At 32.1% G+C, this 20,372-nt stretch overlaps 1 protein-coding gene across 1 annotated transcript; it reads left to right on the top strand.

Moving 5' to 3' along the window:
- Positions 1 to 885: 885 nt before the first annotated feature.
- On the top strand, positions 886 to 15,780 carry LOC148621898 (mortality factor 4-like protein 1). The gene is made up of 13 exons (XM_088576731.1): positions 886 to 1,003; positions 4,789 to 4,835; positions 5,327 to 5,394; positions 5,837 to 5,923; positions 6,202 to 6,383; positions 7,190 to 7,311; positions 7,855 to 7,950; positions 8,428 to 8,529; positions 9,001 to 9,086; positions 10,594 to 10,693; positions 11,324 to 11,393; positions 13,414 to 13,498; positions 14,394 to 15,780. Exons 1-13 carry the CDS (start codon positions 976 to 978, stop codon positions 14,479 to 14,481), a joined length of 1,161 nt encoding a protein of 386 aa, XP_088432857.1. The 5' UTR covers positions 886 to 975; the 3' UTR covers positions 14,482 to 15,780.
- The last annotated feature ends 4,592 nt before the right edge of the window (positions 15,781 to 20,372 follow it).

Below are 20,372 nucleotides of genomic sequence, written 5' to 3' on the forward strand. Positions count from 1 at the left end.
TAGAAGTAGAAAAAAAATCTGTACTGGATCCATTAGGCACAGAATGGTTGTTAAAATAAGCAATTTACAAACAAAAGCTATTTTGTATGATTATCAATTAATAAATAATTATCACCTGGATCCAGAGATTTTGAAAAATAGGAAATTAACAAAATTAGGCAATTAAAAGTGAAGATTCCGAATCTGGGTCCTCCTTGATCCACCACCGAGTTTACACTACAGATCAAACGGCTTTATATATGTACCATGCACGTACATGCTCTTGACTTAATCATGTTAATTCGGTTTTCTGCCAACAGTTTCAGGGGCGGATCAAGGAGTGAAAATGGGGCGCCTTGGACTCCCTGAGACCTGGACCCGCCCCTGCAGTTTCATCATCGCACAAGTATAAATCACTTTTATGAGAATATTATAGAAAACATAAATAGAAAACTTTATTGCAAAATTAGCGTATAATTATTGTAAATTATTGTAAATCCTCCCTAATCCGTTCTTATCAAGCGCGGATTCATAGGGGCGGATCCTGGCCTAGGGGAGTGCAAGGGTTTGGTACCCTTTTACTGGAAAATTTGTCATTTTTATATGTAAAATCTACAAAAAATGGTAAATAATGCCCTAGACCTCCCATTTTTTAGGAACCCCGGTTGGAACCTTTCCTTTCCAAGTGTGTGGACCCGCCCTTGCGACCCCCCATACTCCTCCATAAATTGGGAATTTGTAAAAATTGAAATTTTTATTTTTCATAAATTCTACCCTTCCAATTGTCTTGCCTCGATTTGCATGACCTTCATATATATATTGGCATTATTTATTTACGCCCTGACGTGGAAAGGGTTGCAGAAATTGAAAAAAATATAGTCAGAGTTATATTGGACCGAGTTGTCCTGATCGGCCCCATTCGTTATGAACACATAAATTGATGACGTTTACGCAATCAACACCAAGCTTTTCATTTATAGACGAAATACTAAAGACATGCCGCCGAAATACAAGTTTCAAGAAGGTTAACATGAACAAAATGCGTTTTTAAACATAAAGAGTGTAGTTTATATTTCTAAAACTAAATGTACATATTGTTTGAATTATTTTTTTCCCGAATCGACGATAGCATTTCACAATCACATGCTCCAAGTCACTAATAATCCCAAATTGGGCAAAAAGGATTAATGCTCTAACTCGAAGTCCCTTGCACAAAAAATAAGATAAAAAAGAAAGAAAATGGATGAAAAAAATATATTGAAAATAATGCTCCATGGGACAATATTCTGATTCCCGGCGTTTGTCCTTATAAAAAGTGAGATCTGCTATGGTTATCTATATGCATGTTAAACTGGCTTATCTTTTCCTTACAAGTTACAAGATCCAGGCACTTAGAAGTTAGAGATATTGGAGGTGATACAAGATGCTATTGGTTTAACATACATATAACCCCGATAGCTAATTTCAAATCATTTGCAGCTGTCATCTTTATATTCATAAACAACCTTCTTTTAAACAATCTTTAGAACAGTTTCTTAAGTCCAGGGCATTTTAAAACTTTTTTTCTATATTTGAAGATATTTAGTTTAAAAAAAGGATTTATCTATCTTGGCATCCAAGCACTTACAGAGATATTGGAGGTGACACTTTGTAGTTGCTACTGGTTAACATACATGTACAGTGTACATACATTGTACAAAAGAAAACCCTGAAAGATAATTGAAAATGTGTGGCAGCTGTCATCTTTACCTTTATAACAAACAATCGTCTGTTAAACAGTCTTTAAAACAGAAAGTCTAGGGCATTTCAAATATTTATTTCTATATTGGAAGATATTTAGATTGAAAGTAAGGATTTTTTTTATCTCTTGGCATATGGACTTAGTAGTTTTGAATGGCTTCTGGTCAGTTTTTAATTCCCTAAATTGACCAATCAAATGAAAGTGTTATATCACACTGAGAATGAGAATAAGATTCATCATTACCTTTTGACAAATATGGGCTTAATTCAACTTAAGGCTCACCCTACTGGGCAATTTGGGTAAAATTGTCCCTTTGGTGTATCCCCCAGTTTGCCTTTAGATGACATAAAAATTCTCATATACTCTATTTAATGGGAGTTTTGTTTCTGGAGATAAAAACTTTTAAATTGCATTTTTGAAATACTGTTCTGTCTTGGAACTGCTGTACATGTAAATGCTAATGTGCAAGTACTTATCTGACATCCTTTTGAATGTGGTATTTAATGTTTTTGTAAATTTCGGCACAGGTCCATCTCATGATGCTATATTATTCTCTTCCAGAAATTTGCTAAAGGGAACGTTTTTAGTTATTTGCAAAAAACTGCCTTCAGACCCTTATGTTCTATTTTAGTAACACTGGCCATGTTTTTTCACAGATAAAAATTCCCAACAGTCATTTTGTGCAGAACACCTTAAGGAACAATCATGCAAAGTTTACATCCTGTTGGTCTAGCAGTTTTAGAGGAGAAGATTTTTGAAAATTTGTCCATGACCACAACGACCACAGATGTCAAGTGATGGCATAAGCTCTCTTGGCCTTTGGCCAGGTGAGCCAAAAAAAAGCTAAAACAGTAATTATGCAGTTTTAAATTTACAACAAATTACGAAAAAAATATATATCAACAAACCATTCCCTTTAATTTTAAAATCAAAGTTTTTTTTTCAAAAAGAGATGCATCCTGTGCTTATACTGATCTTGAGCATTTACATGTATTCAGTCACCAACTTAAATTGCCAGTATGAATATCAAGTTTTAATTATTATTTCTTCTACCAATATGAATTGATCTCAATAAATTCATGATGTATGAAATTAGTCTGTGGCAGATAATGCTACGACTGTATGTAAAATAATGTGTTAAATACAAAGTCTGAACTATTTTTGCTAATATTATATACAATGTAATAACATTAATGACTTTACTTTAGAGACAGTGCAAATGTATAATAACTGTCAATGAGTAACTTTACTTTAGAAAATTTATGTCTAAACTTATATGGTCATTTTATGTGCATGAAACTTTTCAAAGTGTTTAACAGTAAGATTGAGCTGTTAAAAGTGTAAATTAAAAAATTTGACCAGCATTTAACTTTAGCATTTTTTTTTTTTTTTTTATGTTAGGTACATCTTTCACACTAATTTTGAATTCTACACCATCACTAATCATCTTCTTTGTTTACATATCAATTTTATTATGAAAGATGTATGTGTGCTGTGTCTAGGAGTAAAATTGTATGTTTAAAGGAATGTACTCCATATGCAACATCAGCAATAATTTTTTTTTACTTTTTCAGGAACTAAAACACTTACCATAAAATAATAATGCACCATCCAATTTTAAACTACAAAATAATATCACAGCACAAAAGTTTACCACCAGTTTCAGATTTCTTCAAAAGTTATCCATTCAGAGAAATTGCCATTTTACAAAGATATCAAGCAAATGGCAAGGCCTTCATTTTTTGTTTCCTGCTCACCTAACACGTAGAAAACACTTTCACAAGTCTCATAATATCCACATGTGAATGTTGTTCATATTCGACCATTTTCTGTCACACAACCAACAATGTCTTTTTCCTCAGATGAATATCACAATGAAATGGGAGCTAATTCACTTTGGGTAGTTTTCTGCCTGTATTCCAATGTAGTCGGTATTGACTTTGCTTTGACCTCAAGTGATACCCATGATGCTATCATATGGCAACATCACCAATTGCAATAGAATTTAGTGCTTGGCATTTCAGTGATGAAAACTCTTAAAAATTCAAAGCTCCATTGGGGGCATTTTTGTCTGAAATATTTTTAGTCAAATGCAGGCTTTGAATTTCATGTATGAAATAAGTACTATACTTGTTGAACCTATGAAATAATTAATTGAAATATGAAATGCAAAGTTCACCATGTGAAAATCCAAATTGGATTTGATATTTGAACAATAAGACTGACAAAACAAGGAAATGTGTTAGCTATCTTTTCTAAAGATAGTACTTGTTTTTAGAAATTGAATTTAGAATTTATTGAATGTGAATCAGCCTTGTCTACTTACATGTACAACAACCTCTATTGGTTTCTCCTAGACCATGTCTATTGGTTTACTGCTAATTTCGAAGACTGATTCAGCTTGAAACAAGTTTAAACTGACTGCTGCATGTACAAAATGTGTCAATAAAATCTTCAATATTGATTGTAGTCACTTTTAAATTTTGAACATGATACTGATACTCTTGATCAACTTGTATCTAGAGTCAAGATATTAGACTCAGCAAATGTGTAAGATGAAGTGGACCCAAGAAAAAATGCAAGAACAAATGAAAATTCAAAAGTATTGTCTCTGCGCAAAATTTTCAAACAGTACTGCTAAATATGGCGAGTGGCCATACACAAAGGCTTTAATCATTTATGTATTTTTTTGCTGCAATAAATATGAAAAGGGGTGGGGGATGAGGTTGGGTAGAGGTATAATAACTCAATCTCATGTATATCTAATACAAAAAGGAAAAAAAAAGGAAAAACATTGGTTAATGATGTGGGTAAGTATAATAAACTTCTCTTCACTCCCCCCCTCCTGACCTCGCCCCACTTCTGCCTGCTGTCTCTCTAAAAGAGAAGTCACTTCTTGTTTTTCTCACTTGGCAAGAGGAGTTTTTTTTTATTTTGCTTGGAAGGTTCCTCACCTGCTAATGAAGCATAAACTTCAGATTTTACTCAGAGTATGGTATGATTATCTGGAAAAATTCTTAGTTAACATATAAGTAGTGACATTAATGTTTTCTTTTATTTTGTTTCAGGAGAAAAAGTTCTATGTTTCCATGGTCCACTGCTTTATGAAGCTAAGGTAATGAGGTCATAAGGTCAAGTTTGATTTGTGTCAACTAATACATGTAGTTAATAATAAAAAAATATTGCAAATTTTACCCATATGGTTAAGGCAATACCACATTAACTATCTAAACTTAAAAAAAAAAACAATGAACAAATATACAGAATGAATCAAATTGATTGTCTAATTCATCTTGATTTCTTTTTTAAACTTATGTTAAATTTCATCTGAAGATTCAGAGATTCTGCCAAAATCATAAAGAGTTTTGACTACTAGTAATAATCCATATTCTAATGCAAGAAGTAAGAAGAAGAGTTATTTGTTTTCTGATGAAATATAAAGAAATGTAGATTAGTAATTTTCCCATTTTGGTAACTTAAAAAAGAGTTAATAAATTCTTGTTCTGACTCAAAAATTGGGAAATAATGCTCTAGGTATTTGGTTATGTATGAACGTAAGACATATTTGTTGTTTCAATTTTCTTTACTATCATATATTTTTTGTAGTGTGTCAAGGCCGAGGTTAAAGATAAAATTGTCCGGTATTTTATACATTACAATGGTTGGAACAAGAGGTTAGTCAGTTCAAAACCTATTGTTTATTACTGCTTTGAAGGTTGTCTCATTGATGTGACTTAGTATTTGTTGTATCCATTTTCATGAAAATTTGGAAAATAGTTTTTTTTATGTAACCTCCCTTTTTTAAATTTTTTTTTATAAAGTTATGATTTTCTGTTGACTTCATTCATAAAAAATGGCAATTTCCCATATTTGCACATTACTTAAAAATTATTTTAAGCAATTTTCATGAAACTATATTGAATTGGCTTTTTTAAGGTGAGGTAATTTTTATACATATATATTGTGTCAATGTTTAATCACAATTCAGAGCTGTATCATACTTAAATTTTGTGACCATATTTGCCCCATTTGTTCAGGGTTTGACCTCTGTGGACATATTTAGCTACATTTTGTGAAGCATTTTATTTCACTTCGCACCTCTTTATTTTTTTACAGCTGGGATGAGTGGGTGCCTGAGACAAGAGTCTTAAAATGTAATGATGCTGGTCTACAGAAACAAAAAGAATTACAGAAAGCTCACATGTTGGTATACATATGATTCCTTCACTCACTTTTTTTTATAGTGTTAATGTCTTTTATTTCAAAAGGTAAATATCAGTATCTGTCATATCCTTCTAGCATATTGTAGATCATTTGTTAAAAAATTATTGCCTGCTTTTTCTATACTCTCATCATGTAAAACATGTTTACACCTAGTCAAGCACTTTGCTAGCAATGGAAAACTTTTTTGAAAAATAAAATTAGTTTAGTGTCATTTTTTTTTTTTTTTTTTTGTTAACAAAAATTTGATATCACGGCAGAAATCAGAAGAAAGCCAAAGCTGCAGCTAGGAAAGCAGAAAGAGAAAAGGAGAAAGAGAAACAAGAAAAAGAAAAATCTAAAGAAAAAGATAAATCAAAAGATAAAGACAAGGCTGACAAAGACAAAGGTGATAAAGACAGACCAGCTACTCCAACTGTAGAAAAGTCAAGGAAAGAAAAGGGTACATCATAGAATTTCCCTGAAAATAGAAGTCTATATTCTGAATTCATGTGGATGAAGTTTGAGCAAGGCCTGTTTGGCCATTTGTGTCCATACCCATTTTGTGACAGTTTTTATATCATTTTTAAAAGCGTATCATTCAATACAATATTTATTATTTGGCAACACCACTGTCCATTCATCCCACCTTCATCATTTCACTTATCATGCATTTAGCCTCAGTGAGTCCTGGATATATTCAGCATTATAAATCTAAGGTCAAAGTCACATAGAATAATTTTAAGATGGTGTGGGGTTGTCATGTTTTGTATTCCCTGTTCACTGTTGGAATTGAAGTGATACTTTTTGGAAATCTAAAATAACACTTTTAAATTACAGTTTCTCTATGTTTTATTACTAAATCTAACTTCAGTCACCTCTAAAAAATGTGGGCTAGGAAAAACATTCTTTTTGAATAGAACATTAACAAAATTTAGCCCAACTTTGTTTAGGGGGATATAGCTATCATATTTTTTTTTAACTTACTTACCAGTATATGTGGTTGAAGAAATAGAACACAGATATAAAGGTAATTTCCTCTTAGTTTCTAAATGGTAGAAAACCTCATAGGACAGTAATAGTTATCTGATATCAAATTATTACAGATTAAAGAAACCATTACAATGCAAAAATCCCAAAAGATTCAAAAAAATTCCCAGGAGTTGCTTTTTTACATCAGTTTACATTTTTATTATTACACAAAGACATTGTACATATGCAGTGAGATGGCATAAAAATGCATTTAATATTCTTTTGCAATTATTTTAGGCAGAGAAAGTGCAACAGCAACACCCACTCCATCACAAGAGGCTGTAACAGAAACAAAAAGAAAAAGAGCAAGAGCAGAGGCTGCCACACCAACAGTAGAGGCACCTTCAACTCCATCTGTGGTAGGTACAGAACAAGTGTTGGATTTGAAGACTAAATAATAAAAAAAAATACAGTCTGACAAGATAAAATATTGGCATCAATGTAAGTCATAGTCTTTAAGTGAATTGATATTAGATGGAATAGTTAACCCTTTCTTAAGGACGTAAACGTAGGGTAAGGGACACAACTCTTACAAATAATTGAAATATATGTATTCAGCATTTTACATCAATCTCATGTAAGCATCAAAGTAACTTGGACTGATTTCATTCTGTTTCAAATGAAAGCTTGATAGGCTTTAGTGAAATTGAATATGATACAAACATATCACTGATTTCAAGAGTTATGTCCCCTACCCTAGGTCTACCTCCTTAAACTAAGAGCATATACAGTGAAACCTATCTTAAGTGACTTTCCATGGGAGAATTAGTGACCTTCCATGGGAGAACAATATTCCTTGTCACATACAGGTGGTTGCTAAGAGAGGTTTGACTGTATATAAATGGTAAGCTGTCAATCTTTCATAGTGCCATCAATTATAGAAAATGTAACCTTTATTGTAGCCATCTTCACAAGATAGTTCAGTTAGTGTGTCATCAACACCAACAACAGCAGATCAGAAACGAAAGAGAGCCAGAGCTGAGGTTACAGTAGAAACAGTTAAGTACATTTAATAAACAGACATGACTTATATTTTAATACACAATTCTGTTTTTGTTTGTTTTTTTTCCATTTAGGACTTTACCATTACTACCCTTATCTTTATATCTGAAGGGTATATTCTTATTTAATTTGGTATGAAACAGTGGTGAGATATTCATTTTTAAAAAGCTTACTCATAACATTTTAGTTTTCAATAGTTATGGAACACATTATTATGTTTATGCAGGGTCGGTAACTCAATCCAATTTTAGCCAGTCCTGAATACAATTTTTCAATATATTTACTATATGGCTTATAGATTTTTGCTAAAATTAGCCAGCCCTGCAAAAAAAAAAAGCCAGTCTCAGGCTGCCAGGCAGGCTACTATTTCTAACTCTGGTTTATGCAACAATTTTTTAAATTTATGAGAATTTTATGAAGGTCAAAGTCTTTAGTTTAGATGGAATCATTGCAGCCTCTTTTTTATACCTCAGGAAGATGCATATCTGACAAAAATAGAAGTAAAGATCAAGATACCAGAAGAATTAAAGCCTTTTTTGGTGGATGACTGGGATTTAGTCACAAGACAAAAACAGGTATTTCTGAACATGTTGTCAAGATTTTGTTTGTCACTACGTCATTGGGATTATTTTTGTCACAACGTCATTGGGATTATTTTTGTCATTATGTCATTGGATTATTTTCATACCTAAATTAGTAGATATTGATTGAAAAAGATTTGTCTCTGGACTGTTCATTTGTTAGTCAACTACTGCACTATTCTTTCGTGATTTTTACCAAATTGGAATTTGATTTTTTTATCATATAAAAACAAAAATATATGGAGAGAAAAAAAAACAAAAACAAAAAAAAACATAAATATGAATAACTTCAGAAATGTTAAGTTTTCTTTACTAAGCTTTGACACTTGTATTTTTTGGCAAAAGTTAACAACATTTCAATATGTGTATTAAATTACTGAATTGACCGTACTTAGAATAGATCTAGACATTTATACTCTTTTTAAATAATTGAATTATTTCTTAAAATTATAATTGTTTATTTAGCTGGTATCACTCCCTTGTAAGACTACAGTTGATGACATCCTGGATGAGTATGTAAAAACAAAGACAAAGGGAAATAATCCTAACAAGTAAGCATATGGTTATTTCTTATCCTCAAAATAAACCAAGTAAAACTGTTACTTTGAATGATTTAGTGCACTAATTTTCAATAACAATTTCATAATAATACATATTTCACCTGTTCAAGGAGTGAAAACCTTTTCTGACTTATTTATTCAACAAAACTTATCAATCTTTGGAAAGCTGGCATAAAATAAGGTATTCTATGGGCTTTAATATTGTAAGGACCATATTTTTTTACATACAAGTCCTTGTGGAGTATGAAATCAATTTGCCAGATAAGTCGAGTTGTTAAAGAACTGTCAACCAGATACTTGAGTCTATTCAACGGGGATGGAGGTTGTATACTTAAGAAATAATTTGTGGAGGGGGTAGATTTGTACTCATTTTAACATGGGTATGGCATTTATATTCGATTATTTAACACCGAGTGACAGTGATATAGTTATGAAACTATTGAATTAGGTGCATGAAGTTGTAATCAGTTCATGTAAATAGTGGTCATCCAGGTGTGAAATCAGCCTACTTAAGTTTTGACAGTTGTTATAACAACAAACAATAATCAATATAGCTAATATTCAAATTCACAAATGGTTACCTTTTAGTCTGTTATCATTAGCCACCAGAAACATGTTATATCATTGACCAATGTATTTGAAACCGCCATGTTTTTATGAGTGAAATGATCCTTGTGATAAGGCCTACAAAAATCAGTGGGTATCAAATTTTTCAGAAGACTCCTTGTTAAAGTTATTGCCCTTGAGAGGCAAAAAATTATGTTTTTAGCAATTTTCAGCCAATATCTTGAAAACTATATTAGATAAAATGAATCTTTCAGTTGATGAAATGATCCGTATGATAAGTCCTACCAAAGTCTTCTTTGAGTCAAAATTGTCAAACAGCTCCTTGTTAGAGTTATTGTCCTCGGAGGGCAAAAATTTAACAAGGTGAACAACTTGTTTCAGATTGTTCCTCTTAATTTATAATTTAAGTAGTATACTGTCAAATTTGCTCCATCTTCAACCATTTCAGTGATAAATAGGTCAAAAATAGTCGGTATCCTTGCGTATGATTTTATAATTGAAATGTATTTTGCAAGATTAAAACAAAAAAATCAATTACCAATTGATTACCTAAGACAGTTTTTGTGTAAAAACTGCATATTCAATCCACCATTCCTAAGCATGTGTCGAACTTGAAACTTGTGTCCATATTGGTACCCAATGTAAAGAGTAATTGTGAAACAAATAATGACTCAAATAACCACAGCATATGATAGTTTGTTTTTTTTTCTGTTGTTACATACTGTGTCTTTTCTAATAAATTTAATCTATTTGTTTAGATGTTCAGACTAAAATATATTTAGTAAAATACATTTAAGAGTAGAATTCATTTTGTTAAGTTATAAATACTGTAATTTAGATCTAAAGGAAATCTCTCGAAAGAGTAAACACATGAAATGGAACATAGAGAAAGCATGGATTATTTTATCGTTTTTTTTGTTTTTTTTTACAGGGATGCCATAATAGAAATAACCCAAGGTATTAGAGAATATTTTAATGTTATGCTTGGAACACAGCTATTGTACAAGTTTGAAAGACCACAGTATGGAGAGGTATGACTTCAGTCAAAATTAAAATTAGATATAATAAAAGGATAATTAATTGGAAGGAGTGAATATCCAAAATATAATCACTAGTGCTGAAACTTTGTCAACGGCGGATTGATTTCAAAGTTGTGATGTTTTGGCAGGAGAAAGTCTGAGAGTGAAATTACCGAATTTATTTCATAGTGTAAATTATTAAAATTTATTTCACAGGGAAAATTTGATAAAACACTGCTATCTATAATAAAGTGTAGATATTTATTTTCTTTCAGTCAATCAGCATCATAAAGTTGTCCAAACTTTTTGAAGTAGTTTCAGATTTGATATTCTAAAATTTGTTGTTATATTCAGATGAGTAATCAATTTAGTTTTAACCTTGATTTAAAGAAATAATTTTGAAATAGTGGCGCCTTATTTTATCTTTCTTTTTGCATTCATTAGGGGACAATGTATTGTAATGTTCACTACTCTTTTTGTTGTAAGAAAATACTACAAAGCAAGATTTCTTACACATGTCTATATGTAACTGAAACCTAAGCCAGATTTTTAGAAAACAACTGTAGAAATTGTTGAAAGTATAATTTGTTGGTACATTTGAATTTTTATATATACATGTATATTTATTTGAACCTTTTGTAGGTTTTAAAAGATCATCCAGATACACCTATGTCTAGTGTTTATGGATCAATGCATCTTTTAAGACTGTTTGGTAGGTTACTTCATGGAAATTAGTGAATGGTAAAAATTTCGAGTCCAATGTTTTGCATTTAAAAACACCTTTGATAACAGATCTATTGCAATGTAAGGTTTCTTTTTAAAAAAAAATCATTGAAAGTGGAAGAGGCAGTTTACCATAACTAGCTAAAAAAAAAAAAAAACCACGGGAGAAAATTTCTGTAGAAGCAGATCCAATAGTGACAGGAACAGGCTGTCACACAAACTTTCTTGATCCTTGGTTGTGACATGTTACTGTGAAGGAACTTTAGCTCATGGATACCAATTTTCGTGGATCAGGGAAGAAACACAAGTTTATGGATTCTTGAATTCGTGGTTTTGAAGTTTTAGTATACACAGCAATGGGAATCTATTAGTTGTTGGGAACCAAATTTTGTGGTTAGACCTACCCACGAAAACCACGATATTTGGTACCCCACAAACAATAGTACTTTCAAAGTATTATAACTTAAAATTTCCTTAAGTATTCTTCCCAGGCCATTTTAGCATTGTTTTCAGCTCATTTGTAATTTTCATCAACAGATTGCAGTACTACACTCCTTGAAACGTTTATATTTCCCATTTTAGCGTTTGTGCATCGTTTATCGTGCCTTTACACATTGTTTTGTGTTCGTTTAAACGCATGATGAATGCATGATAGAAGCTTTCGTTTAAACGCATGCTGGGAGCGTTCGTTTTAACCCATGATACAAGTGTTCATTTAAATGCACAATAGAAATGTTCATTTATTTTTGTACTTTGATTATTTCCTCGATTCAACTGTTATTTTTATACTGTTTTCTATTATTAATTTATATGTTTTCTTTAATTCAATTTTCTATTTTCCCTTTCATCATTATTATTTTTCGTTTATCGGGCGTTTGGTGAGTGTTTAGCATGCGTTTGGGTATTGTGCATGCGGGAAACCTAAACATCTCAAAGAGTGTATCAGTTCACTATGCAGAACTATCAATTTGCTCTATTCGAGGGCCACTGGGGAAAAATGTTAGATCTTTCTATTATTTTGATCTTTTTGAATAAAAATGACAAAATTAATATAAATTTAGAGGTAGTTTGGTTACTTTGCGACAACAATGAATTACATACAGATCAGTCAAGATTGAAAAAAATCGGGCATTGTCCTTTTGCACCAGTTGGATAAAAAATTGTAGTTAAATTGCGCCATAAAAAATTTTTCAGTGTAGTCCTTTTCCACCAAGAAAAGACTACCTTTTGCGCCAAATACAAATAAGGAAATTAAATATCAAAAAGGTAAAAATCTAAAACAAAACGATCATAAATTAAAGAAAATGAGTTAGAAATGAATAAATTAAAGATGAGAAGATTAGAGATATCTGCATGCTATATTAAAATAACTTTTTTTGAACATAAACTCTGCCAGGGAAAGCTACGGGTCCCAAGCCCTGAAAAAGGAGGAGAGTCTATATTTGCATTTAAAAACTAAAATAAGTCTTATATTTCTTATATTCTTTTAATAATACCTGCTTAAGAGATGAACAACCAGTTATGTAGAGATTTTAAAAAAAAATGTTGAATAACATACAATAACCACACCACACAACTAATGTAGCATTAAAACAATATCAGATATAAATTTCACTGTATTGTGACGCAAAAGGATCATTAATTTATTGGCACAATTTAACTACCGGTAAGAAAATTGAAATGTAAACTGGCACGAAAGGAGTACTGGTGCAAAAAAAAGTTGTGGTGCAATAGGAAAATGCCCAAAAAATCATACTCGTTATAATACCCCTGTGATAGGTGTCTTTGATTATTCAATTAATATTCATGAAACTTGTGTATTTCCAACATATTTATCTTTTAATGCTTTATGTTAAAAATGATATTAATAAAAATGAAAATCCAGAAACTTTTGATAAGAGTTGAAACATTGACATTCAATTTTCAATTTATTTTTTTAAGAAGATAACCAGTTTATTGCATAGTTTAATTATCTTACTTCAATTAACACAATTTGGATATGTTTTCAGTTAATCTTGGTGGTTCTTTAGCCTACACAGCACTTGATGAGAAAAGTATTCAGCTATTATTGACCCACATCCAGGATTTTCTTAAGTAAGACTTGAGGATACAGGAAACACTTAATAAAAAAAATTGTCTATATGTGATCAGTTTATTTTATCAAAAGTTGTACTATTTGAAGTTTATATTTAAGCTAAAAAATAAACTGAAATTGAATTGTAATTTTAAGTTTTATTTGCAGAAGGAAAGCTTGGAAATAGCAAAGTTCTTTAATTTGGTTATATTTCTTGTCACAAGCATACAAGTGAAGCTTCATCTCTAACATTTATTGTTTAACTGTTCAAAAAATTGTTTTATGACACATCTTTAGCCTATTTAGGGGATCTTAATTTAATTCTGGAAGTCTTTATTAATTAGTTGTCATTTCCCTGGGATGATTTGAAATTTGGATATGTTGTAAGAATAGGCAATTATAACAGATATTTACTTATTAAGTATTTGATTACTGTAAAAGTACTAATTTTCACTATTTTTGCAATGGACAGAAAACCGCAAAAAATAGTACACGCAAAATTGATTTTTAACACTGTATAACGTTAATCATTTTTTGAAGCCAAGAAAATTGATACCTGCAAATATGCTCACTTGACAGAATCCACGAAAATTAATAACTTTATAGTAATTGTACAGTTTTGTCAATTATTTATCTACAAAAATGACAAAAATGAAGAAAAAGATTTTTATTTTGATGCTATATGAAACTCTTCTAGGATACATACATAACATAATGTAAGACAGCAATGGAAATATGAGCAACATGAACATTTGCACAATATTCTTGACACATGTCAATGGACAGGTTCTTTGATATAATTTTTTATTCTATTCAATCTACACATTTATTTTCTGTTCTGCTATCACTAGTTACAAGCATTAATTCATTTGTTTTATCATTTTGTCACTGCTAACTGCTGATGATTTTTTTTAGATACATACAAAAGAATTCATCATCTCTCTTCAACCAAGCAGATTATTACATAGTTGCACCTCCAGATTATCATCGGAAAGCCATCTGAATTGTCAGGAGACACTCAACTATCTGAGACTCTAAATTGCTTGGGTATTGTGTTACAGGAAGTCTGAATGACTTACTGAACTTTTTATATTTGTGAGAGCTGTCCACAAGTATGAGGATATATATATGAAGTCTTGTACATCAACTTTCTGGAACACACATTAACATCGTGTCAAGACACCGGTGTAGGAGTGTGGTGTATTATGTGAAAAACCAACCATTATGTCACAAAAAAAACTATGGAAATCCACAAGATGTGTATATAAAATCATTAAGATATATATATATATTTTAAGGCAGTAACTTCAGACTGAGTAACATACTACAAGGAGATGTGTTCTTAAGAGAAAGGAAAAGCAAATCACTTACATTTGTAGTATATCTGATCTTTGAATACTATGATAGAAATGCTGCAGTGTTTTGTCCTTTTATTGTCTCTTAAAGGATCTGTTAATGCCCAGTTACTGTCCTTTCTTGTTAAAGTACTGTTACCACTTCTTCCTTCAAGTTCCTTGATCTTATCTATTCGGAGTAACATTCAATTTTCTCCCCTTGGAAGAACTTTTGTTCATGGAGTACCAATAAGTGTTGATTGTATAGTTTCATCAAACCTCAATTCTAAATTCAACAGGAAATCATGAGAAAAATTGAGTCTCATGAAACTGACTAATTAGTGAAATTACCAAATTCAGACTAACCACCAAAAGTTATTGTTTAGTTTAAGTATAACTTAATGGCTAATGCTTCTATCTTGAAATAAACACACACTAATGAAATGTTTTATTCATTTCCGGGCTTATATTCATTTGAGGTGTTTTTTCTTCAGAAGAAACAGATCAATTTGACCTTTAGCTTTTTATAAGCTTGTACATGTATAATTTAAAAAAAAACAAGGACCCATTTGATCATCTGTTTGTCTATCTGACATCTTGCATCATAACTTGAGAATGCCTATTCAATTATATCAAATTTTACATAATTGTTTGTCATGATAGTCTCAAGGTTTGTATACTTTTTAGTAAAAAATTTTGAAATTGTAACACTTGAAAAAGGGTATTATCCAAGTCGCATCTTATGTAAAAAAATGCCATATTTATCAAAATAGCTTCAGACATTACACTGTGACTGTCTATGGTTATTTAGACAGTCAAAAGATTCTGTTGGAGGTTGAGAGGTTAGCCGAATCCCTCCTACAGATCCACTGACTATCAAAATAATCATAGATAGTTACAGGAGCTTATAACATTTTGTATGATTTTACTTATCTATATTATGAGAAAATAAATTAATCTTTATATCACACTATATTTCTTTCAAAGATTTTTTGGAAATCATTGGGTGGTTACTAGGTAAAATCTATTGGCATCCAGGTCAAATGTACACACTGGCTGGTGTGATTGAACTATTCAGGTCAAATTATTTAAATCTGTGTTGTTTCATTGGTAGAGATACATTAGTCTCAACTTCATTCTGCAACTATTGTTATCATTGGTGGATGAATTTTCCTTTTATGGTCTTTTGCATATTGTTCATTCAGATGTTTTCATCAGTGGTGGATGGATTTTTCTTCATTTGCGTATCGCTGCTTTAGTTATTTTTTTTTCCAATCATGAGTGATCAACACAATGCAAAATCATACAAAAGTATTTGGTATGATTGTCCCTAAAGTGAATCTCTGATTTTTTGTAACAATAAATATCTCACCACTATAAATTCTGAGATGATATGGTCAATTCACATAACTAAGCAACAGGACCTTTGAAGCCTCCTTATGGTCAGTCATCCATGACCAGAAATACCTACAAACTCCCATTCTATTTCCTGTTACACTGCTCAAATGGCCATTTATGTCACTTTGTTTTACCCCAAGCAATTTTGAGGGGTTAAATAAACACATAAATGGCCAGCCTGTGGCAAAACAATGATGAGATGGAGTTTCCGTGATATATTTCGATTCTAATAGGATTAGTTTCTTCATATTTTTTAATAGAAGTAGCCTATGAGTTGCACGCAATGTTGGTCAAGTGTTTGTCACTTTTTTACCATGGTTGTGGTCTTAAGAGCTTTGAAGCACTTCATATAGGAATTAACCATATTTTTTTGTTTTTTTTAGTATAATTGATTTGAGAAACTTATTGTTTGTACAACTATTAGAACTTTGTACTATATTTTAACTGCTTTACCAACAGTGAAAGCAGGTCCTGTAGCCAATCCAGTCTGTCTGTCCATCACACTTTGGGGTACCTACTTGGTGTAGTAGAATTCAAAAAGTTTTGAAACAAATCTATTTAAACATTGCACAGTGATTATATACATAATGAATATGTGCACCTCCTAGTATGAAGGAATTTGATAACTTTTTTCCTACATGATGAGCAATTTGAACTGAGCCATTTTTGTCACTTTATGTTGTCAAGGATACCTTCTTTGTGTGAAGTAATTAAGCAATATATAACTTTTTACAGTAATTACATACATACTGAAGAATTAAACATCCTATTATAGTGAAGTTTGATAATTTGTTTCCTACATTTTTAGCATGTTTAACTAAACCATTTTTTTTTAAGCAGTATATGCTATCATTAGGAGATTACACATGGAAAGTTATAACCCAATATGTTGCTTTTTACCTTGATTAGTGTTTATATACATATTGAAGACACCAGTAAGATGGTGACTCAAGTCCAGATGTGTGTTGGTTTTGTTGAAATCACTTAGCTCCCTTCGTCTTCAGTTGTTGTGGTCTTTAACAATTGCTCAAAAATCTTTTCCTCTTAAACTAATGGACCAATTGGAACCATTTCTAAGGGAATTCTGCCTTGAATCAGAAAACTTTTCAAATGCTTAATGGTTAGATTACATATTCTCTTTATACTGTACAGTACAGGACAGGTTTTTTTTGTATTTTCTAGGTAGTTGAGGCCAAAATATTCATTTCCTAATTTTTCCAGGCTGAGGTATTTATTTACAAAGTATAATATGAATTATCAAAATAATAACAACTTCCCTCCCAGAATCTAATATTTTCAAGTTGTTCCAAATACCCATTTAAGAGTTATTATCCCGGTTATTTACTTTTGTTTCTTTGTTTTGTGTGTGTGTGTGTAATAGGGGTTGTAAATACCAAGATATCAGGTTCACTATGTTTATACTTTATTAGATGTTTAAAGGTTCAACCCTACAATTACATAATAATATATTTAAATATCACATAAGACAATACACAAAGACAAATAGACATGTCACACACAGAAAACTTAAGAGTCCCTGCATTACAATAATTAAACACACTGCTTAGCCATTCTACTCAAAATAATGTATCATACCAAATGTAACCAGTAACTCTAATAAGCACACTCAATATACCAAATATCAAATATGGAAACTAGAAAGCTAAATAGCTTTAAAACAATTTAAACCATATAGTGTACCTTCTGTCACAATTTTCACTAGCTCTTCCAATATCTTCCGTTTACTGAAACATTCAAGACATTGCTAGTTCTTTTAAATAGTTGGCTTTAACTCTCGTGGTAGATTGTTGAGCCATGACAAATTCACCTGACCTCATCCATCTGGGCTGCCTAACTTGCCTTATGGATCTAAGCACGAGTGGTGATGCAACGTCTTCCTCACAACTCTTCACTTGCAACTTCTGCTTCAGTCTCGGGTACCAACTCGACTTCAGCATCAGTTTCAACATACTCAGGGCCCTGGTCATCTTCATCGTCCTGATCAACAACAGCTTCAGCATCTTCTGGAACTCCTTGATCAGTTTCATGCATTAGCGAATGTTTCAACCCATCAGTAGTTGGAATTGGAATGGCGTGTCCCTTCTTGGATACATATGCTGGATCCACACCACCCATTATATTTTCCAATACTGAATAGTCATCTTCCTCCAGATTACCTTCTGTATCCTGAATATCAGAATTAGATTCACCTGGATCCTTAGATTCAATTGGAAGTAGCATGTTTCTGTGCAGAGTGCGCTTACGGCCGGTACCATTCTCCTTTTTCACAACAAACACTGGAATTTCTAAATTTGACCTGTAACAATATATATATCTTCCTCCCACTTATCACTCAACTTATGTTTGCCATCCCAGCCCCAGGCAACTATTTTTACAAGCACCTTATCGATCTCCTTTCTCTAAAGCGGCATACCGTGTCTTCAAATCATAGTTGTCTTTCTGTACACTTTGTTGTTTTCTTGATGTTCCAATAGCTAGTTTGTAGGCTGTATCCATACGCTCTTTTAGTGTTTGCACATAATTTGATGAGAATTTTTGTTCTTTGCTATTCAAATTGAAAATGATATCCACTGGCAGATGAGCTCGCGTACATACATAAGAAAATACGGGGACATACCAGTCGTATCATGCCTTGTGCAGTTGTATACATGAACCATTGCTGATACATGGACCTTCCAATCCCGCTTTTGTTAAGTGTTCCTAACATGTTTAATAGCGTCCTGTTAAATCTCTCGCAACTGCCATTCCCTTGGGGATGGTACGGTGTGGTTCTAGACTTTTGTATTCCTGCCATCTTACATAGTTCTTTCATCAATTTGCCTTCGAAATTGGCCCCTTGGTCTACATGGATAGTCTTCGGAAACCCATAATGAACTACTCGTGAATGCCTCTGCAGTGGTATGTGCAGTGGTGTTCTTAGTGGGCACAGCTACAGCATACTTTGTGAAATGGTCCTTAATTACAAGAATGTATTGTTGTCCCCCATTTGATGTCTCAAGTCCTAGAAAATCCATACACACTAGTTCAAGTGGCTGCGTTGTTTCAATACTTACCATCGGAACCCACTGGGTAGTTGGTGTTTTCCTTCTGATACATCTATCACAGTTACTTATCCAGTTCTCCACATCTGTAGTCATCCCATACCAAAAAAATTCTGTCTCGTAGCAAGATGGTACGGTCTGTACCCTGATGACCCATTTCATTGTGCACTCTCTGTAAAATAAACTTTCTGTACCCAGATGGTATCAACAGTTGTTTCCTATTTTCACCAGATATACATATATCTGTTACAGTCCTGTACAAGCTATTGTTTTCCATAAGAAGTTTGTCATAGTTGTTAAATAAAACCCTGTGTTCTGGTGTAGATGGTATCTTCTTTTTCAACGGTTTTCTCCCTGATAAAACTCGTCCTTTCCAATAACTTAACACTTGGTCTTGATCTTGAATGAATGGCACATTTAACTGTTGTAATTGTAGTTCACTAAGATTGTTGATGAAAAATTCCAGCAATCCTGGAAATCCTTTGTAAATGCAGTTAAAATGAACTTCATACTTAGATTTTAGCTTTTTGAGTGTGTAATTCCGGTTAATAAAATTACGGATTTTAAAATTTGAAAAACGAACATATCAAATTAACCAACGAATTGTCTTTACCAACTTTAAGTTCGTTTTGTCAAAAACATATTGTATTCCGTAAAATTAGTGACCTAATTCAAAATTGCTGGTCATTTTGACAACTGCCGTCATTACAAATGTTTTCTAGGTATTTAACAAATATTTAGAATTTTTATCGCTCGATTTTTGGTAGATTAAACTTCTTTTATGTAGATTAAAGACTTAAAATATTTTGAAACACATGTTAAGCTAATTCACATTTGCTGTGGCTTTCAACATGTCAGATGCTAGAGGTTAGGATGGCACCAAGTCAGAAAATAGCTTGCCAGACAACCTCTAGCATTGCTGGTTAGGATGGCAGCAAGTCAGAAAATAGCTTGCCGGACAACCTCTAGCATTGCTGGAGGTCATAATGTAGTTTACCGTGTGCAATGCCGAGCACTTCCGTTTGGCTCCTCTACAGCTCGGTTTTCACCAGAATACTCGGTCAGTTCATATTCATTCCTATTTAGACGACTTCTTGATC

This window comes from Perna viridis, chromosome 3 (assembly GCF_037379345.1).
Source record: "Perna viridis isolate PV_CMFRI_1.1 ecotype Kerala chromosome 3, ASM3737934v1, whole genome shotgun sequence".
Lineage (NCBI taxonomy): Eukaryota > Metazoa > Mollusca > Bivalvia > Mytilida > Mytilidae > Perna > Perna viridis.

Excerpts from the sequence above, each read along its gene's own strand:
- LOC148621898 (XM_088576731.1), top strand. The coding sequence starts at position 976 with ATGCCGCCGAAATACAAGTTTCAAGAAG. Across the intron at positions 4,836-5,326 it reads CACTGCTTTATGAAGCTAAG|TGTGTCAAGGCCGAGGTTAA; the intron begins GTAATGAGGTCA and ends TATTTTTTGTAG. Across the intron at positions 13,499-14,393 it reads CACATCCAGGATTTTCTTAA|ATACATACAAAAGAATTCAT; the intron begins GTAAGACTTGAG and ends GATTTTTTTTAG.